The sequence below is a fragment of the Diuraphis noxia genome, unplaced genomic scaffold (assembly GCF_037042655.1).
Source record: "Diuraphis noxia isolate RWA-SAM2 unplaced genomic scaffold, SU_Dnox_SAM2 contig0004, whole genome shotgun sequence".
Lineage (NCBI taxonomy): Eukaryota > Metazoa > Arthropoda > Insecta > Hemiptera > Aphididae > Diuraphis > Diuraphis noxia.
The window spans coordinates 12,689,973-12,712,033 of NW_028301714.1; the positions used below are offsets into that span (position 1 = coordinate 12,689,973).

General features: G+C 25.3%; 3 protein-coding genes across 6 annotated transcripts; 1 reads left to right on the plus strand and 2 right to left on the minus strand.

Moving 5' to 3' along the window:
• Window positions 1–1,675: 1,675 nt before the first annotated feature.
• LOC107173577 (dihydrolipoyl dehydrogenase, mitochondrial) lies at window positions 1,676–4,492 on the minus strand. The gene is made up of 11 exons (XM_015524163.2): window positions 4,298–4,492; window positions 4,065–4,223; window positions 3,858–3,996; window positions 3,523–3,767; window positions 3,348–3,449; window positions 3,063–3,287; window positions 2,865–3,001; window positions 2,592–2,781; window positions 2,387–2,524; window positions 2,239–2,328; window positions 1,676–1,999 (listed from the first exon to the last, which is right to left on the minus strand). The coding sequence occupies exons 1-11, from the start codon at window positions 4,337–4,339 to the stop codon at window positions 1,931–1,933; spliced, it is 1,536 nt and encodes a 511-aa protein (XP_015379649.1). The 5' UTR covers window positions 4,340–4,492; the 3' UTR covers window positions 1,676–1,930.
• Window positions 4,493–4,669: 177 nt separating this feature from the next.
• On the plus strand, window positions 4,670–10,028 carry Rab6 (RAS oncogene family member Rab6). 2 transcript variants are annotated; one of them, XM_015524166.2, is made up of 7 exons: window positions 4,670–4,990; window positions 5,086–5,144; window positions 5,225–5,278; window positions 7,475–7,580; window positions 7,648–7,853; window positions 7,913–7,979; window positions 9,541–10,028. In XM_015524166.2, the coding sequence occupies exons 1-7, from the start codon at window positions 4,921–4,923 to the stop codon at window positions 9,609–9,611; spliced, it is 633 nt and encodes a 210-aa protein (XP_015379652.1). In that variant the 5' UTR covers window positions 4,670–4,920; the 3' UTR covers window positions 9,612–10,028. The 2 variants fall into 2 exon arrangements, with proteins under 2 accessions (XP_015379652.1, XP_015379653.1); XM_015524167.2 differs by lacking the exon at window positions 9,541–10,028 and adding an exon at window positions 9,018–9,494 and having other exon boundaries at window positions 4,674–4,990.
• Window positions 10,029–10,754: 726 nt separating this feature from the next.
• Window positions 10,755–21,984, minus strand: rempA (intraflagellar transport protein rempA). 3 transcript variants are annotated; one of them, XM_089226312.1, is made up of 21 exons: window positions 21,466–21,984; window positions 21,183–21,401; window positions 20,397–20,664; window positions 20,149–20,324; window positions 19,790–19,988; window positions 19,375–19,716; window positions 19,041–19,308; window positions 18,767–18,982; window positions 18,519–18,687; window positions 18,323–18,460; window positions 18,116–18,264; window positions 17,871–18,044; window positions 17,517–17,750; window positions 17,187–17,463; window positions 16,465–16,625; window positions 15,253–15,397; window positions 15,004–15,189; window positions 14,635–14,853; window positions 13,751–13,905; window positions 13,460–13,674; window positions 10,755–11,520 (listed from the first exon to the last, which is right to left on the minus strand). In XM_089226312.1, the coding sequence occupies exons 1-21, from the start codon at window positions 21,607–21,609 to the stop codon at window positions 11,435–11,437; spliced, it is 4,140 nt and encodes a 1,379-aa protein (XP_089082438.1). In that variant the 5' UTR covers window positions 21,610–21,984; the 3' UTR covers window positions 10,755–11,434. The 3 variants fall into 3 exon arrangements, with proteins under 3 accessions (XP_089082438.1, XP_015379682.2, XP_089082439.1); XM_015524196.2 differs by having other exon boundaries at window positions 17,517–17,803; window positions 17,867–18,044; XM_089226313.1 differs by lacking the exon at window positions 18,767–18,982 and having other exon boundaries at window positions 17,517–17,803; window positions 17,867–18,044.
• Between the last annotated feature and the right edge of the window lie 77 nt (window positions 21,985–22,061).

Sequence of the window (22,061 nt, forward strand, 5' to 3'; positions counted from 1 at the left end):
AAATTTAAAATTTGCAAATGTAATACAAGATTTTTCGTAAAGTTTTCCTACTCAAAAATAACCAGAAAGTTAAATTAGTTATCTATGAGCGTTTGAAGTTAGACCTAATCTTGGAAATTCACTTGTAAATGAACGATTTCTTATTTTTTCTGGAAATATGTTCTTATTTTGTTATAATTTGTAATTCGAAAACGAATATGAATAGATGGTTGACATTGTCATCAAATGTTTTGTTATATTTATCCATACGTCATGTTTTAAGTTATAACACATACCTATTGAGTTATTTTTAGACGTTTGAATTTTTTTTTTCTACAATTATCAATAAAACTGTTTTCGGATATTAAAAACGCTTGAAAATGTAATACGACGATTTTCAAACGTTATTATAGCAGCAACTAAAATATATTAAAGATCTAATGGCGCAATTTTTTTAAAAAGCATTTAAACACTTAATTTATTTTGTTGTTAAATATGTTTAAAATGTTCAATTTCTATAGTTATGAATTTAAAATTTAAAACAAGGTTTTTCATACTCATGAGTAATTTAAACTCTACCCAAGTACCTTAACAATAATTCTAAAAAGTATATATGGTTTTCTTTTTATAGTTACAATTTTATAAAAATATAATATTTTAAGTAAATATTAGGACGAAATAGATAGGTATGTAACGAAGATAAGATTAACTTAAACTTAAAAAATTAATTATGATACAAAAATCTTTCAGTGAACAGCTGTCATACTCTTTTTATATTTTACCACCTAAAAAACTTAACTCCAGCTCTAGTATTTATTAATATTCTATTATACATATTTTATACCTTTTTGACTTTCGTGTTTGAATTTTATGATTTAAATAATTAAAATGGTTTTTGTAATATTATGTAATTTTTAGATTATCTGATTATCTAGATCAGGGATTCTCAAGAGCTTGCATGAACATTTTAAGTCTTTTAACCAATACATTTTTTTGAATACCCTTTCTTAGTTACCTAACTGAAATATATATAAAGAAAATTAAAGAGTTACACACATTTTTATTTCATTCGGGTTTGTTGGGCAGACTTGTGAAATTCCAAGTACCTCCAAGGGGTACGAGTTCCACAGTTTGAGAGTCCCTGATCTAGGTCGTAACATTCACATTTCATTTCAACATTGTTTTAAAGTGATATAATTTGATTTTGAGAACTGATAATTAAACAAGATAAATTATCTTCACATTATCCCGAAGTTTTGATATTTCATTAATTATCAATATAAGTGTATACGTTTTACAGGGGTCATTTAGTAACTTAATTATAACTAATAAAAGCTGTGTTTAAAAAAAATATTAGTAATTTATGAGCTTATTAAAATACCAAAAATTAAATTAATTGAAAAATAATAATGTAACATAGCATGCATAATCCATCTAATAATAATAAAAATAATATGACTGATAGCTTATAAGCAAGTTTGTTAAAAAAAAAAAAAATATATATATATATATATATATATATTTATATCCACAGTATATAAAGAAACAATATATTACATATTTAATTAAAAAGGCCCATCACGCAATCTTAATCACGAATACCATGTGTTTTTTTTTTATATTCTGTCTCTTATCACTTATACTCATTATGCTAAGAATTATAGATTGTATAATTATTATAAAAATAAAAAATAAATTAAAAAGGAAAATGGTTAATTTATTTTAACTTCATTCATTAAAACTAGTTTGTTTAAATTTGTAGAAACAGATGGGTAGTGAATTGCTATTAGTTAAAAACTAATTTTGTGATACATAAACAAAAGGGATTTTATTAAAAATGAACAAAAAGTCAAATTTAATTTAAAGTGAGTAGTAATCTAAAGTAAACAGATGAATTTCTTTATACTGAGATTGGTTTGAAGACTGTTCAGTTGTGAAATAACATATTACTTCAACCAAAGTTAATAGTTTTACCAAAGTATGCAGCTAAATTTGCTTCTCTTAATGCTTCCGAACACGTCTGAAATCAAGAAAATGTTTTTATGATTTAACATATTGACAGACATTTGTCATTTTTATGAATTCCTAAAATGGTTTATCACAACACATTATTATTAATATAAAAAAATAACAAAATCTATGAAATTTTTAGCATAAATGCCAACATAATGGATATCAACATTATATATTACTGTTACAGCAGTAATATCCACTTATGTGTTTCTTAATAGTGACTTATAAAAGTAAAAATAAAATTACTGGATGTGCATGGCAGACTCTAGCAATATCTTCACAGGATGCTCCATATTCCATTGCCAAAACAGCTTCATTGACTATCTCTCCAACACCCTAAACACACATCAGTATAAATACTAGAAAATGTCAAACTTTTATAAGAATATATTACTGGTCCAATTAAGTGACATCCTAATAATTTATCAGTAACTTTATCGCCAAGAACTTTAACAAAACCATCAGTTTCATTGTTAGTTTTTGCTCTACTATTGGCTGCAAATGGGAATTTTCCAATTTTATAATCAACACCCTGAAAATATAGTTCATTAAAAAAAAAAATAAGCCAATTAAAATTAATCTACAATGTCGAAAATTACTTCATTTTTCAAGTCTTCTTCACTTTTTCCAACCCATGCAACTTCTGGGTGTGTATATATAACTGAAGGTACACAATTGTAATCAATATGTACTGGTGCACCTGTTATACCTTCAACACAAACTATACCTTCATCTTCAGCTTTGTGAGCTAACATTGGTCCATGGATACAATCTCCGATTGCAAATATACTATAAATATAATTATAAGTTTAGTTAAAATGAGTACCTTTGAATACAAACAATCCATAACAATTAACAATACAATTGCATACTTAGGAATAACAGTTTGGAATCTAGAATTTACGGGTATTCTTCCTTTAGCATCCTTTTCAATGCTATTTTCTTCTAAGCCTAAATTCTGTGTATAAGGTCGACGACCAACACTTACAAGTAACACATCACAGTCCAACTAAACATTAAAAACTCATTAAAATACTATGAATATGAATAATTTATAAATTACTACCCACCGTCTCTTTTTTTGAAGAATCTTTAGCATTCTCAACTTCAACTAATATTTGTCCTCCTGATTTATTTGCACTGATAACTTTAGTTCCCAATTTAAAACCTAATCCTTGCTTAGTCAATATTTTTTGAAACTGTTTAGAGACTTCGCCATCAATGCCAACACCACCAATTGTAGGCATAAATTCAACAGCAGTTACTTTTGCTCCTAAACGACTCCAAACAGATCCCTAATAAATACCAGAAAGTATTATTACTTAGATTATGTTTATTTTATAAAATTAACTCACTAGCTCAAGACCAATAACACCAGCACCAATAACAATCATTTTTTCAGGAACTTTCGAAAGTTTTAATGCACCTGTTGAAGAAACAATAGTTTCTTCATCAATCTATCAACAAAATTTAAAAATTTTTTGTACACAAATATGATTGTATGTTTATATCAAGATTGTTTGAACATACATCGATTCCTGGAAAAGGAGTAACTTCAGAACCTGTAGCGATAAGTATATTTTTAGTTTTGATATCTTCTGAAGATCCATCTTCTTTCAGTACTGATACTGTGTTTGGGTCCTTAATTTTACCATGACCTTTAGCTAATGTTATTTTATTTGATTTAAATAAATGAGCGATTCCACCAGTCAGTGCAGTCACAGCATTTGTTTTTGTTTGCATTAATGCTTCTAGGTTAAGCTTGACATTCTCAACTAAAATAAATTGGAGAATATTAATACAAATCATAAATGGTCACATTTTATTGGTATGTAAAAATCAAGACTTAAACTAAATTTACATACCTTCAACTCCTCGAGAATTTAAATCACCAGAATGTGCCATATGATAATAATGTGAGTTATTCAGCAGTGCTTTAGAAGGAATGCAACCAACATTCAGACAAGTACCTCCGAGTGTGGGATTTTTTTCAACACAAACAGTCTACACAATAAAGTAACAAATATGTTTAAATTATGACATATACTTGAAAGTATCCTATTAACACTTACATTCAATCCCAACTGTGCAGCTTTAATGGCAGCTACATAACCACCAGGTCCAGAACCAATAACAACTAAATCTACTGAATCTCCACTTGCATAACGACGGTTAACTACAGAATATATAAATCCACACTCGATATGTTTTGACTTTTTTAACATATTTGGCTAAACATGAATGGAGAATTCAAATTTAATTTCATCTAATATTATCATTTATTATAAACAAAACTAATACAAACCTTTAGAGCCATTGAAAACCTACTAAATATATTTGATTGCATTTTGCTTGATCAAGTGGAAATCACTTAGGGAAATAAAAAATTATTAATTTTGGGCCAGATCCAATGTGTTTTGAACTAAAAACTGAAAACGAACGATAAATGATGAAATTGAAATATGAATTATGGATATAATTTTTTTTGCCCTTCAAAATGTCAAAAAATTTTATTTATCTATTCCCTCTCCAAAGTCCAAAGTATTTTGATAACACGAACTTACGAATCGTGATATTGCTAACCACACCACACCACAACCCTGGTAAATTGATCAGCTGTGTATTAACGCGAATAATCAAATCAAAATGGCTACGATGTGAATGTGTGATTACACTCGAACGTGGCGTTTATTAGTTTTAAGGAATAAGATTGCGATTTTTTAATACTTTTTATTTTTAATTATTAATAAGTACACTATTAGTATTTAATATATGTAATATTTGTATCATTACTCATAAAAACAATTGTTTAATGTTGTCATTAAACAATTGTTTTACGGATATTGAATTGTTTTTCGTATAATCATGTTGTGGTAGCCATTGATAATTAGTTAATGTTTCATAGAAATTAAAATAATCTCGTTAAGTATGTCGTCTTCCGGAGATTTCGGTAATCCTCTTAGAAAGTTCAAATTGGTGTTTTTGGGTGAACAAAGTGGTACGATTATTTAAAAAAATCAATTTACTTGTCGTATGCATTATATCGTTAAGTATTAAACTTTTTAATAATACACATTACTCTTATTCTTATAGTTGGTAAAACGTCTCTCATCACAAGATTTATGTATGATAGTTTCGATAATACTTACCAGGTAAACTTTAGTATTAATAAAACCATCAACTACTAATAGAGTTATTAAAAAAGTAATTTTTTTTTGTCTTGTGTTAACAGGCCACCATTGGTATTGATTTTTTGTCTAAAACTATGTATCTCGAAGATAGAACTGTAAGTTGTTTTTATTTTAGATTAATTAATACAACTGTAACATAGTTATTAGTCTTAGTCTTTAAAGCTATTATTACAATGAGTATGTCATATAAAATTTAGAGAATTCATAATAAACAGTAATTAAGATATTAATCTATTTTAGACCATAGGTTTTAGCAGAAGATGTATCATACATTTTATTGTAATAATGTACTAATTACATCTAGTTATTTTATAAGAACCATGGTAAAAATGTATAAACTCAAAAAGTTATGTAAAAGGGTTTTTACTCTACTTAGGTATAATGAAATCTATTTCGTAAACTAATTAATAAATTTATTTTTAATATGTACTTAATTGTTTAAAAATGTGTACATTATTTTTATTATAATAATTTAGAAGAAATTAAATACTCTTAATTATAATTAAATTTAAAAAATTTAGGTACCTATATCGTAACCAAACTTTCGAACTCAATGTTAACGGGCATGTGATTAATAACTACACATTTGTCAGACTATAAGCATTCACAATAATCACCTATAAATAGAAAAATAATAAAATTTAATTTAATTTAAGTAGTTGTTAATTAAATATAAGGTGCTGATATATTATATGAAATAAGTACTTTATATCTTTAATAAAAAAAAACCTTTATAAAAAATAATTGTTATGAATTTAATATAAAAATATTACCTACTTTGGTTGTTGAAAACATTACAAAATAATAAAAAGTAACCATTATTGTGAATTCATAATTGTATTTATGCCATATTGTTTTAATTATTAATATAGTTTAATACCTCATGTGTTACCATTATATTTTTAAAATATACCTGGTACCACTATCAAAATAAATAGACATTTACATAACTATACCAAATATTTATTTAATATTTTATGCCAACCATATTGTAATTTTTTGAAATTAAATTATTTTTTAGACCAGAACATAATAAATATTCTTAATCTATGAAAGAGATTATTTACTTAGTACTATATTTGAATATTGGTTTAATTTAAACATCTTCAAAATAATTAACATTATACTTATCTTATCTAATTGAGTAATAATCATAATTCTATAATAATCTAGTGGTTTCTTAGTTAAACCACTTATGAATGTAATCAATAAATATTTTCATATTTAATAAAAGAAAATTTTACAATCTATGCTTCAGCACAATACACAAATGAGATAATTATTCAATATATAAAATAAAAATAGCAGAACTCATATTATTTTCTTATTATACATTTTAAGAGTACCTATGCTACACCAGTAAAAGCTTTTTTTGTCTTACAAATGCATAATATTGTTAACTGTACATTCTGAATAATTAATTTTACTTTGTTTAATTTTAGAATAAATTAACCTATTCTTCAGTTTGCTTAATAAATCAAAAATGTTCTAGTTGTATTGGATAATTAGAAATACTACATTCTAGATTTTCTCTGAATGGCGCTATGATTTCTCTATTATCTATTTTATCATGTTTAGTATTTTTAGTCTGTTTTTACAATTACTTATACGGTTATAACTAGGTCCCGAAATTAATATATGCACTCATTTTCATTCAATTATGTTTCATTATGTGAACAATAATGATATTTAATTCAATTTAGTCTAAAAATGTATATAATTCATTAAACAATTAATATGGAACAAAAAAAAATGTATTAAATGCGTAGTTGATATAATTTAATTGTATTTTGTATAATGTATTCAATTGTATGTTGTATTTTGGACATTCACTCATCGAAATAAAAACTGATACAAATAAAATCTATAAATACAAATTTAGTATATTTTTATAATACATTATTTCATAGTTAGCTTGAAAGTTACAGTTAACTACTAAAGACTTAAAATAAATTTTCAAATAAAAATACATGTCAAATTTTAGCTAAGTTTTTGGTTTCAAATTTGCAGGTTTTACATATGACATAGCGTTAAGACTTAGTATTAATAACTTCATACTATTTTTTCATAAATATACATTATATTTTAGAAAAATGGTAAAATATGCATAAAAATTAAAAATGTTCCAAATATGTAACATTTAATTATGCATACCTACACATTAGATTGAGATTCAAATTTGTGTCTTACCTAGCTACTTTTAAATTTAATAAATAAAAATATGCAAATGCTTACAATTATGGGCTCTAGTTATGACTTATGAGTTTTAATTTTAATATGTATATTTTCAGGTAAGATTACAGCTATGGGATACTGCAGGACAAGAAAGATTCAGAAGTCTTATTCCTTCTTATATAAGAGATTCTACTGTTGCTGTTGTTGTATATGACATAACAAGTAATACACTATCTTAAAACATCATTACATAATGAAATAGTGAGTAGTGAAACGTAATTTTGTTTAGATGCAAATTCTTTTCACCAGACATCAAAATGGATAGATGACGTTCGAACTGAACGTGGTAGTGATGTAATAATAATGTTAGTCGGTAACAAAACTGATTTAACTGATAAACGGCAAGTATTAGCTGAAGATGGTGAACACAAGGCAAAGGAGTTAAATGTCATGTTTATTGAAACTAGTGCTAAAGCTGGTTACAATGTTAAACAAGTTGGTGTTGACTAATAATCATTATAACATGACTATTATGCATTTTTATTTGTGTTTAGTTGTTCAGAAGAGTGGCTGCAGCATTACCTGGAATGGATGTAGCTGAAAATAGACCACCTGAAGACAGTATCCTTTTTAAATATTTTGTACAGCTTTTTATCACTGCATGAATACTTGATGCTTGTGTACTGTACTTTAGTATACTTTTAAGCTCTAACATGTATATTTTTTATTTTCATGCATATGTATTTTAGCTTAGTAAAAATCATAAACATTTAAAAACTCAAGTGTTATTCAAGGTGTGTGTATATATATATATATACTCCCACCAAGTATCCTCAACCCTTTTACTTTAATAATGCAATTATTGAATTATTCAAAATCTGTTTTTTTTATTTTTTAATATTCTTAAATGACTATGTTTTCAAATTCTTGACATTTGTTGTACTATTCAGAGAGTGTCCTGTAGAGATATTATAAACTACAATTTTTACAATTGTAAAATACAATTTACAATTAATTATTCTACTTTTTTATGGAATATTATTTAGCTGATAATTTTGACACATTAAAATCAAAATTCAAATAAGTAGTTTTTGAGCTATTTAACTTCAGTTTTAATGTTGAAAATTCCAAAATGCATTAATGGAAAATGAGGGCGAGCATCCTTAGTGAATATTTACCTACTTTATATATTTATTTATTACATGTATAAAAACCATTTAAGCACATTTACAACTATTATTTTTTCACTGATGATGAGAGTAAAAGAATATTATATAATTTTGTTTGTATATATGATAGAAAAATGCTTCATTTGCCTTGGTATGTGATTTTTAACTAGAAATGAGATATTGAACATTTTTCTTCAATTCAAATTATTATGGTACGATAATATGTGTTATACTAAATATTATTGATTAGCATTATAAATAAAATGTATGATCTCAATTTGTATTTCTCTGATAAAAGAATTTATAAAATCAATACATGATTATAATTAAGAAATAACTAAATTTAGTCGAATAATGAATTATAGTAAATGCTAATTTATTAGTTTTTGTGATTTACTTTTAACTTAATAATTAATTATAATTAAAAATTACTGAATTTTCTCTTTTCTTTTGCCGCATGTTTGTTTCCTTAACTATTGCTTGTTTTCAGTGCAAGAAGTCGTGCTTAAAGACACACCAAATGATGCAGCAAATCCAGAGAAGAGTTGTGCATGCTAATATATAATTTAAAGTTAAACTTATATAATAAAATCCATCCAATTTTCATTACATATAATAAAGTCTTAAACTCTAAGGACTAACTTTTTGTTGTTTAAATAACAGAATTAATTCTGGGCATGGATAATGATTCAATATATTTATGTAAATATTAGATGAGTTAGACCAGAAATTAATTAAAATAATACATATAATTATAATTAAACCTATAATTAGTAATTATAATATAACAAAAAAATAACAATTGAAAGAAAATATTTCCACCTCGCTGAACATTCCCTTGAGCTTTAAATAAATGCTACATTATTATTGTTTTGTAAACAATTATTTTTATTTATTTCACAGTTATAATTTTTAACTAATAGTAGTGTGGTTAATGTAATTGTAAATATATTTTATAATTTTGAACTTTGTATGCATTAATTTTTTTTTACTATCCTTAACACATTGCATAGCTGTTGATTTACAAAATCATGCGGTCAATCAGGGAGACTCACAAGAGTCTGATAGCAGCTGTATGTGTTAATTTTGAATGTTGACTTTTTTATATATTTGTAATAATCTTATTGCTTTTTAATTTTATATATATATATACATAATAAAACTAACTAAGTCGTGTTAAGAAATTTAAATTAAGTAGGAAAGTTGCAATATATCATTGGAATTCATGGATTAAGCCTATGTTAAATCACTGTTTAGTATCTACCTTCATTATGGCTAGTCACATTCTCTAATTTTTTTTTGTTAAAACTTCTGTAGTATTCTATTTTTTTTTTTTTTCAAGTTAAATGTCACACGGTGTTGTTAGCCTTGATAAAATCTTCACTATATAGTCTACTATAATTCCTGAAAGTGAATTACTTTTTGAAACTTTTGTTGTAAATTTATTATAGCTTTGTATCATTGTTTAGTAGGAATAATATATTAAATATTCATTAGAATATATACTTCATATTTAAACATTTTAAGAAATAGCTAAATTGGTTGTATTGGTAAATGGTAATAAATAATTATTATATAATAATATACATTATATAAATTTTAAATTTTATATATCAAAACTATGTTTTATAATCAATGATTAAAGTTAAATAAACATAATGACTAGGGCTCATATTTCAATACCTTAAAAATTTTTTTTAATGTATCTATCTTTCTTTAAACCATCAAGTATTACTCTATGCTATAAGCTTAAAAATATGTACCTACGTAGTATAATTTTGATAATATAATGAATATACTTTTATTTAGTGGACTCAATACAATGTTGAACCTAAAAAATCAATTTATGACTAGAATTGTGTGAATCAATCTAAATCAAAATTTAAAAATATGTTTTTTTATTTTTATTATTGATCAAAGTACATCGACAACTAGGCCATTAGTAAAAGAAATTTTTTTCTTGTTACATTTTTAGTATAAAAATATGTTTACTTACTACTTAAAACATATTTCAATATTTGTAGATAAGAAACTTTCAGGCAAATAAAAATTATGTCAAAATTATATTACTTTGAACTCTAATTAAATATCTAATAACTGTGTGACTGAAATACTGTGAGCATAAATTGCATAACTGTTTCACAACTGTTAGGAAAATAAAATTCAATAGAGTTAAAAGAAAAAAGCACAATTGGATTTAGTGAGAATTATCAATAAAATAAATATGTTTGATGTGCAATATATATTTTTATTTTTATTGTTTACAATTTACAATAGCTATAATATTAAGTACCCATGATTTAAAATAAATATTACAACAAAATGATGAACTGCATGCAATATTGCTATTCCACTATACGATACAATTAAAATCTGGCTATAATGAGATCAATCAAAGTTTTTATAAAAAATAATTATAAATATAACCATACAAAATGTACAATGTCTAACTCTAATCATAAATTAAAAAATTAATAAATAATGACCAGGTCTTAGGAGTTATAGCACTAATAAAGTACATTTTTGGCGCTTTAATATGCACTTAAAAACACCACAATGAGTGCTATAAATAGCACTAAATATATCAAAATACATTTCAATTAATATGTTTATGTTTTTCATAATATAAGTAGGCATAAAATATAGTAGTAGATATTTAAGAGATCAGTATTTGGTTCGGCTCTGGAACAATTCCTACTATATGCATAATCATATAATACCAATTGATTCAAAATCTTAAATTTTAATACAACTTTGTTCATTTCCATTATTATATAAGAATATGACTGTAAATAGCAATTAAAACTCTAATCATAAAAAAAAACTAAAAAACTAGCAAAATAAAATAACTTATAAGTTTGCAAGAACTTTCAAGCCCTGGTAATGATTAATTAAAACATGCAGTTTTTATTGTGCTTCAGGAATTTCTTCTTCTTCTTCAATGCTATTTTCTTTGATAGATTCTTTTTGAAAACCTAATTTTCGAAGAATATCTAAAAAAAAATCAAGCAGATCATTAAATTTATTTATTGAGCAATTATAAGTTATATTATATAATCTAATTTATTTATTATTAACAAAATGTAATTTGCTCAGATCAGGTTATGTTGACCCTTCAATACATATATATAACACCTTTTTCAACTTTTGAATCAAAAAAGTTTTAAAGAAAATAATGGTAAAATATAATAAAATAAGCTTAGGTACCTAGAAACCTATTGTATCCTATTTCATTTAATGTATATTTGTGATCAGTAATGTACTAATGTATAACTGTGAGCTATTGTGAAAAAAGTTAGGAACGCTTAATTTAAAATCTATAATATATTGTTTTTTTTTTTTTTTTACAGGTAAGCTAATTAATTAACTTAATTATTTTTTTTATTAGATTTGTTAAAAATGTTAAAATTTAGACTAATTAATACCTATGTAAATGCTATAACTTTATTTTATATATAAATATACTGACTACTGATTAATAATAGTTTCTAAAAAATGTAAGTAATTTATATTTCAAGTAAACAAGATAATTCTACTACAATAAATGAATAACATAGGATTAAAATGAATTCTAATTTAATAATGATGTACTTTTTTTGTTTACATTTTTATTACCTACTATAATATACTTGTTATGAGTTTATGACTAACTAATCAAGTTCATTGAATGTCATCATAACTAAATATAAATTAAAACTATATATATAACCAGATGAGTATTTATTAACGATATTTTTTTTCAAGGATTCGTGTGATTTTTTATGCTTCCATAGAAACAATTATTATTAAATCATAACAATACAATTTGTTCTAATTTTAAATTTGGACCAAAAGGTAACGATCCTCTCAATTGAGGGATTTTTATTTGTTACTTGTGGTTCAATATTTGTATCCATTATATTGTTTCTAATAAATAAATTTTTCAATGGTGTTAAAAAAAACATATTCTGGAGTGGACTGACTATTTTTTGTCCTGGGTATAAAATTAATTGAATTGAAAAAAATCATATTTTTTTTAACTTACTAAAATTAGGAACGAGTTTTACAGTATAATAAGAGTTTAATTTAAGAAAGGGACCAGCAGTGGTAATTGAAGCCTGCATCATAATTACAAATGAGAGCCTGGATTACTATTTGGTTTATTGCTTGTAGTCCCACGAGACAACACATCTTTAAATATACCAATAAAGAAGTATTTTACTATATTTATACAATGAAATTAGAATGAAGGATGTTGTAACTTACTAGCCGAATAAATTGTACAAATTAAATATAATGAATGCTATCAATAAAAACTTCCTTACTTAAAAGAAAATGTATTATCACATGTTATCTTGTTAAGCTGTTTGTTAGCAAGCATAAAACAGATGAAATTAAATTTTAAGTTTATTCAGTAAAACCCAATAAAAATATATACATTCATAATGTCAAATAGTGTAGTCCCATAATTTAATAAAATAGTACACACTCTTAATCATTTTTGTTTTCATGTATATGAATAATAGGTACTAAATATTTTGTTCAAAAGTTAAATTAAACTCATAATTGTTTTATAACTTCTATAATTCAATGGTGACAAAGTCGAAGTTAAGGTCAATACATGGGTGATGGGTTGACAATATTTTTAAAAAGAATACGGGGATCTAAGAGAGCCGAAACCCTATGGTTAGGTTAGCTAGGTTAGGTTAGCTAGGTTTTGCAACATTTTTAACAATATAATAAATTATGTTTAATTACTTATTAAAAATAACGAATAAATTTAAAAAAAGTGTGAATCAGTTTATTTGAAATAAATGGTATGTTGTCTATACCAATTAATTTTTAAGTATGCATAAGCTACTCAGTAGGTATTCATAAATAATAATTATTTCTATCTATTGGTTCAAATTTAATAAAATATTTCTAAATAAAGACTGAATACTTCATACTAACCTTTATCAATATAAAAGAGTAAATTATCATTTTGTTGTGTACGAGCCAAAAGTTCATTCACTAATTGAACTGCTATTTTATTTTCACCTTGAGTTGTATAATATTCTACCATCATTGAATATACATCACCATATCTAAGTATATCCATATTGGGGGCTGACAAAATTTGTCGACATAATGTCATAGCTGAATCACCATCACCACTGTCAATTTGTCTGAATAAAAAGATGATTAAAATAAACTAATATATTAATATGCTTTAGAGGATTCTAGGACTTATGGATTTTATACCTTTTAACATCAAGAAATTTTTTAACTAAAGTAATTTTTTTTGCAATATCTTCAATCAGTATTTTATACTGATCACTATCTTTAGACAATACTTTTAATGCCTCTGATAAAGCACCAACAGCTTTACTGTAATTGCGATACTCGTCTACTTCAAGCTATTTATAACAATACAATATTCAACATAAGATTAAATAACAAAATAACAATATGAAACATTTATAAAAATGTATCACTAAGAAATAGTACCCAAAAAACCCATTAACTGTAGACTGTAACACGTGTTTATTTTTAAATAGTGGCCAACAAAAAATTTTTTCTCTTCTAGAGTAATGCAAGTAGAGTTTAAAAATAATAATATTATTATAATAGATAAGATTAAGTTTTGGAATACATCAGTTTTTTTTTTATTATTATTTTTAGTAATTAAGGCATTCCTAGCTAGAATATCTATCTAAGCCTACTGATATATACAAAGTTTTTACAATTTTTTTTTTTTTTTTTAACAATTTTTCTTTTATACATAATTGCGATATAATAATTAAATATTAAGTACATCAGTAATTATTATGTTTCATCATTGATTATAGAAATAGATAAAGAAATTTAAAAACTATTATAGATAATTACGCAAATTTATACTAATATAAATTTTCTCTTTGTGTATAATATTTCTAAGGGAATCCCAATAGCCTATGCTGCGGTAGATATTATATTAATTTAAAAAAACTTTGATAACTAAATATGAGGTCCGGTTAATAAGCATAATTAAATAACAAACATATTATGTGAAATCTTTTTTTTTTAATAGAATTTGTATGCTTAGTTATTTGCTGTGAAAGTTAATCATTTTAGGAGATACTAATTACTATGGTAATGATTTTTACTTGAGCACAAGAAATGTAGAAATTAGCCAAAAGATGAGGCGCTTTTCCTTTATTATAGAATGACACAATAGTTTTTAAAAATTCTGGACGCTCTTGCCAATCAAGTGTTTGCAAATAATTTGCAGCCATAATGTAGATTTCATGCTGTTTAGATACATTAGCATAAAATATAATTTTTTCCGTGTCTCCTGATTTTAATAACGCTTTCATGGCTTTTATCTAAATACAATAAACAATTTAATTTACTTTTATATTCTAACAGTTTAAATTCATAATAGAACATTTGGTATGATCAAATATTTTTGATCTAGAAACATAAAACATTTTTATAATAGTGAAAGTTAAAAAAAAATACAAACACATTACAACCTTTTGTCCAGCCTGGGTGAATTTCTTTGCTGCTATGTGATAACTGGCTTGCATTAAAGCACATTCAGCCAGTTTCTCTAATATAACTATACGCTTTATATGATCAGATGGTGGTGTAAGACGATCTCCAAGTGATTCAGTAATAATTACTCTGTGCTCATAACATTGTTCCACAGCTTCTTCAAACTAAAATAAACCAAGTTTTGTTAAGAAATTATCAAAAAAATAATCTAAATAAACAAGGTATACTTTGTTAGCCATTGCTAATAAATTAACTGCATTGTCATAATGTCCTTGACTCATAAAAAAATTTGAACATTTTAATAATACACTTGAATCATCTTCTATGTTCAGTTCTTGAGACATTGTAACAATTGCATCATAGTTTTTACATCTATAATTAAAAATAGGTTTATATTGGCATAATATAGAATATAATCAAAATAACTTTCAATTTTGTCAAAAAATCTACTGAAAAAGTAACAATACACAAAACTATAAAAGTGTAAAACAATATTAACAATTACATTTTTAAATAATATTTCATGAATTATTTACCATTACTAAAAAAAATAAGAAAATAAGGGAAATTTTTATAGCTAGTGATTTATAAGTTACTAATTATTAATGAATCATATTCAAACTATACGGAGTGTAACAAAAAGATTGACAAATTAAATAGCTTTTGTTTCAATCAATATTTTTAATATATATATTTTTTTGTAGCAAACTACAAATTGTATGTTCTAAATAATTATTTTACTGCACTATGTTTAATTTTAGAGAGAATTGAACTGATCCATATTTAGAAGTAAAAATATTATATAATCAATGATAGGTGGTATTCGCTTTATATTTTATTTTAAAACAAGTTATGAGCATTTTAAAATAGTAAATTGTTTGAACATTTAAATTTTTGTTATTTTCTACCTAATATTGGCTCAACAATTATTTGCATAGAATGTGAAGTTGTTTTGAATTGGCTAAATCTAGATCACGTTTCACCAAAATAACTATGATTGTACAGTATAAGTTATTGATTTGTATTTTTTTTATTCAACCTATCCTAAGATTATTATCTGTTTAGCTAACTGTAGGGTCAATATTTAAAGAATCAAGCAAACCAGTGATCTGAAGCACATAATATGTTAGTTTTTAAAACTTTGATACTTAAATCTTTATATTCAACGAACAATTCTAAGTTAAGAGTAATGCTTATTGGATTATTTTTAAAAATATTGTTGGTTGTAATTATGTTTTATTTGCAGACAGGAAAACTATTATGAATTTAAATTATGAACTCTTTGTATAAGAAAATATAAAATTTAAATTTTAAAAACAAGTTAATGGTACAATTTTTTTTTTTTTCAATTATGTTATTTGTATGAATTGTGCCACACTATGAATTTGAAGAACATTAATTCAATATATAGATAATTGATTAGTATTTGAACTCCTTACTTAAATGCTAAATCAATAGCTTTATGTAAATAACCAGCTTGATGATATAATATGACTGATTTATCAGGTGAAATTTCTTCAAAATACTGAGCTACACTCAACTTTTCTCTGACATCTGCTAATAAGGCAATATTCCAAAGATGATTGTCAAAAAACTGCTCCTAAGAACCAAAAATTAAATATTTTATTGTAGTAATTTTTTTACATAGAAATATTATAGTGAAATTAGTGGCGTTGTTATGGGGGGAAGATTTATTCCCGGAGATTATTTGTTATTAAATAATTATTTAATTCAGCTTCGTTAGTTGAAAAACTAGAGTGAATTGATCTATTATGAAACTCTATGTAAAGACCATTATCTGTGTTTCTATGTAGGCTTTTTACGATAACTTAGTTTTTAAGTGAGTTATGAGCATTTCTACGCTTTTTGTATGCACATAAAATTGTATTATCGTAAAAAACTCACATACAAACATAGATAATTATCTTAACTTAGAGTTTCATAATAGATCGATTCACTCTAATTTTTAAGCTAACGGAGCTTAAGTGATCTGCGAGCGTAAATTATTTAGCTATGTTATGAACTTGTAAAACGGAAAAAACAAATAGTTATGTAGTGTCTTCTTAAAAATTTAAGATAGTATTATTATAAAAATAAGTATTTTAATCCTAGTTATTAAAATAACAAAATCAGTACTATTTAATATTTGCACACAACTTACCTTACATAAACGAATAGCATTTACATAAGCTGTGGCATCAACATACATTTTTACAGCTTCTTCATACAGTCCTTGCATTTCATATGATCTTGCGAGATGACAACAAGCAGCTTTATTGCTGGTGTTCAAACAAATCTGAGCTGCTTGCTCCATTTGGCCAAGATAACATAATATGCGAACAGTAGACAAATCATCATTTGCTTGTTGATAATATTTTATTGCGCCATCCATATCACCACTACCTTCTAAATACTGAGCCAACCATTTCAACAAGACTCTAAAATTTATTTAATTAAATAACTAATTTTTAAATTTTATAAATTAACTTACACATTTTTGTTTTTAATTATGTAATTTTCTAAAGTTACTGGATCATCTAATAACATCTTTGGTATAGTTAGTCCATGTGTTTCTGACTTGCAATACATAGCAGCTGCTCCAGCTACATCACCTTTATTTTCCAAGATGTGACCTATATTATAATATGTATTTCTAAGATGAATGCGATCTTTTGTCTCAGCCACATCCAAAGAGGCTGTTATCTGATTTCTTGCTCTATAGAATCTATTTAGAAGATCATAACGATTACAATATTTGTACAATTCCTCAGCTTCGTCCTTATAAAATAAATTATAAATAAGAATACTTCAAAATATCAATTAGATGAAATTGAAACTTACATACATTCCTAGATGTACAGCAAGACATGCCACTTTTGCATCCAATTCTGGTTCTGTATTGATTGAACGTAAAATAGCTAATCCTCTACAATCATTCATGTGACCTAGACATATTTCAGCTACATCCAACCGTTTTGTTTTTACACACATTTTAGCCAAACTTGTCCAGACTGCAGGACTACACGAAAGATAAAATATAAATATTTGTAATAAAGTATTATGAAATACATAACTAAATAAAATATTTACCTCTTAATATTAGTGATAAAATTAAAAGCAAGGTCTAAGTCTCCGAGGCATAAATTATAACCAAAGTTGACAATAGCTGTTCGAATATCAGAATTACAGTCATCAATTCCTTCAAATTCTTTCATGAGAATACGCTCAACACGTGTTTTCTATAATTTAAACATAAATTTTAATTTATATAAAAAAGGTAAATATTATTAAATTTACTGTATTTGTATTGCGTTTGCATAATGTTATATAATACGGAGCATCAAGTCCTAGAAATGTACAAAATTTATCAGGGCAATGTATAATATCTTGAATTTTAATTCCTTTTTGTTCAATAAAGAACATACTAAGTATGACCTAAACAAATTTAAAATAATTGTACAACACTAGTTAAATAAAAAATAATAAAACATACAGAGGAACCAATCATTTTATTTTTTTTCTGTCTATTTGCTACCGTGTATAAACTTAGTTTTGATGGTTTATTTTCTGGTTTGTCAATACTCTTAGCTTCACAAAATAATAAATTTGGCTCGTTTGTATCCCAATAGTGAGAAACAATAAATCTTGTATCATTATATTGTCTAAAAAAATAGGTTATGTTATTTAATTATATATTTCTTTTTACAGATATTTCTATACACATTATAGTACATTACACACATTTCATCAATATCTAAACCATTTTCAAAATGTTTTACATATATTGTATCTAAATCTCGATCCCAAACATATAACCGTGGCATTGGTACTAAATTTAAGTTTGCTGCAGTAAATGATACTTTTGTACCATTACTGTTCAAACGTAACTGAATAGTTTCACCATAATCATCTATATTTAATGTTATATCTTTAGGTTTACAAATTGATTTTGCTTCTCTAAAGTAAAATAAAAAACATTTTAATATTTTTAAATTTATTTAAGAAATTAAACCACCTTCTGTTTAAATCCCAGATATGAATAACTCCGGATAATGTGATAGCTGCTAAATAACAGGTATTTAAAGTGAGGCAGACTATTGGTGCTTCAACATCCAATGTCTGTTTAATAGTACCCTGAAATGTTCTTATTTGTAATTTTCCACAGTTTTCAGCCACAATTACAATTCTATCATAAATACATGCTTCTTGCACATCACAATTGAACGTTCCAACTACAGTAGGTATTTCTTTAGATTTAATATTATAAACTGATAATGATTTACCTTTAATATTTTAAAATAAAATTGATTAATGAGTAAAAGTTTTCATAAAACTTCTATATTTTTTACCATTCCATAAACATATATGTTCTTTGTTCAAAGTTAGACCTATAACTTGTATATTAGAATTAAAACTAAATGATTCATCTGTACTACAGTGAAACATATTAAGTTCATTTGATGAAATTTGTACAATAGCCACATCTTCTTTATAACTTGCCAACAATGCATGCTCACGTAAAATATAAATACCATCCTTTGCATGTACTGCTAAATTTAAAGGACCCCAAACACAGTATTTTATGGTATCTTGAATTTTACATGAACCATGAATAGTCCATTGGTCAACAGTTTCTTCTTCATAACGCCAAATAAAAATATTTCCAAGATTTGTCGCACCACACAATAATCCTGAATAATGAGGAAAAAAACAGTACCTAAATATAATTACACTAATTTCAGTAATTTAAAAAAAAATAATTACCCTTTTCGACTGAGTAAGAAATATTTATGAATGTTTGTTTAGGAAATGAGGATGCATAAGAAACTGGCAAAGTTAAAACATAACTGTTTCCAGAATCAATATCCCAAAAACGAATAGACACGTCGTTTGTTGTACATGCTAATAAAGACGGACCAGTCCAAATAATGCACATATCTTCTTTCAATCCATTTAATTTAACCTAAATGATGAATATTTTACTAACGATTTATAAATAGTTCTTAAAATAATATGACATTCAGGAAATATAAAAAGTTTAATATACACCATTAAAATATATTTACAGTTATTATGTGATTGTATATAATTGCAATAGATTGTAATAAATCATATTAACTAACCTTTGAAATTTCACTTAGAGAACCATTTTTATGACATTTATAATAGGCTATAGTTAAGTCTTTGCATACTAAAATACAAATGTCTTTTGATTCATGACATAAAATTCTTAAAATGATCGATTTTGATATAAGTACAATGCTGAATTCTCCATCTTCATCAAAATAAAAAAGTTCTCCTAACAAAAAAATAATGTTGACTTAATAACTCGAAAATGTTATACATAAAATCTGATATTTAAAACATTTACCAGTCACTGCAGCACAGTAAAATGTTATATTGTCTGAAGTTACAGCGCGTGGACCATGTGACGTAGTTGTACGAGGCCGCCACGAACTAAATATATCTAATGCACTTTGGTCACCAGCTACTGCCATTTTAGCTAAATTAGAAATATCAGTAGCAGCTTTTCCAGCTCTAAATGAAATTTCTTTAGATAAAATGGCTTCAACATTTGACTTAAATGATATTTTAAGTAACCCTCGACTATCAGACTTCCATCCGATTATAATACCAGTCTAATATAATGAACATCATAATCATTGAATTAATATAATTATTCATTTTTTAAAAACGCATTATACCCACATGTGCTGTTTCCTACTCACTAGTATAACGTAACAAAGTTTATACCAAGCAGATCAATATTAACTTAGCTTAAAAATCTTGGCAAATATCTGATAAAGTTTAAAGGAAAGATTATTTTATAGATGACCTAATGGAAGTTTTATTAAATTTTAATTTTGATGTGAGTTATAAGTATTTTGAGATATATAAACAATTCACAATTTTAAAATACGTATAACTTGCTTCTAAATTAAATTATAGTAAAAAGCCCGTGAGGTCGTCTATATAATACTATTACCTTTAAATTTTATAAGAGGTCAATTTACTCTAATTTATAAGCTAACTGAGTTAAACGAAATCTACTGAATGTAAACATTATTTATGTTACCCAATTGTAAGATGGATAAAATACATGCAGATATAAAGTAATCTTAAGGACATATGTTATTTGGATTCAATCTTTTTTAACCTGGTCCCCAGTTACTAAACATCCACCAAGTGATGACCATTTTGAAAATAATATAGTTCCTTTGTGAATAGAGTCTAAAGCAGTTACTAATCCACCATTCCATATATATACTTCTCCAGATTTTGAGCCTATAGCTAAGGTACGCTGAGTGGGATGCCAGCAAAACGAAGTTATATGGCCTTTACAAAGATTTGGTCCAGAGTTGTGCAAATCTTCGCCCTGAGAATAGTAGTATAGAAAACAGTAAAAGATAAAACTGTAAAATAAAATTTTAGATACTCACTAATTCATCACAAATATGAATTTGTGCTTCATCATTTTCAGTATACGATATTATTGCCAATAGACCAAGTTGGCGGTGATAACTTATGTCAGTAATGATATAATTTTGATTAGTTTTTACCTTATATTCAAGATACGAACTCATTTTAAACAATTTCAGAAACAATTAAATGTTTTAATGTCTTTTAGATTAGTATCAAAGTAACTATAGCAACCAAATATCAAAATTATATAAACAGAATGATTTAGATAATACAGATTCTTATATTAGAAAAATTCACAAAAACAACAATTAAATATGACCAAATTCAACATAAAGTATGAAAAAATAATTTTACTTATGTTCTAATACTTTAATATAGTCTTATATTATTCTAGATTAAATTTCTAACATGGTTATTACTGCTGATTACCGAGTAATTTTATAATAAAAATTTAGACATCAGCAAACACACACGACACTAGAAGATAGAAATCAAGACATTCGTATAATACTATAATAAAATAAACAATAATAATTATAATTCATGATATTGGTTATAACTTATATTACCCAAGTTAAGAATTATGATTCAAATTTATTTACATTGTTTACAA

Excerpts from the sequence above, each read along its gene's own strand:
- LOC107173577 (XM_015524163.2), bottom strand. The coding sequence starts at position 4,339 with ATGCAATCAAATATATTTAGTAGGTTTTCAATGGCTCTAAAG. Across the intron at positions 3,450-3,522 it reads CTCCTTTTCCAGGAATCGAT|ATTGATGAAGAAACTATTGT; the intron begins GTATGTTCAAAC and ends TTTTGTTGATAG. Across the intron at positions 2,329-2,386 it reads GATGTCACTTAATTGGACCA|GGTGTTGGAGAGATAGTCAA; the intron begins GTAATATATTCT and ends ATGTGTGTTTAG.
- Rab6 (XM_015524166.2), top strand. The coding sequence starts at position 4,921 with ATGTCGTCTTCCGGAGATTTCGGTAATCCTCTTAGAAAGTTCAAATTG. Across the intron at positions 7,581-7,647 it reads TGTTGTATATGACATAACAA|ATGCAAATTCTTTTCACCAG; the intron begins GTAATACACTAT and ends AATTTTGTTTAG. Across the intron at positions 7,980-9,540 it reads AAATAGACCACCTGAAGACA|CTGTTGATTTACAAAATCAT; the intron begins GTATCCTTTTTA and ends CACATTGCATAG.
- rempA (XM_015524196.2), bottom strand. The coding sequence starts at position 21,609 with ATGAGTTCGTATCTTGAATATAAGGTAAAAACTAATCAAAATTATATC. Across the intron at positions 20,325-20,396 it reads TTACTGTGCTGCAGTGACTG|GAGAACTTTTTTATTTTGAT; the intron begins GTAAATGTTTTA and ends TTTTTTTGTTAG. Across the intron at positions 17,464-17,516 it reads ATAATTAAAAACAAAAATGT|AGTCTTGTTGAAATGGTTGG; the intron begins GTAAGTTAATTT and ends AATAAATTTTAG.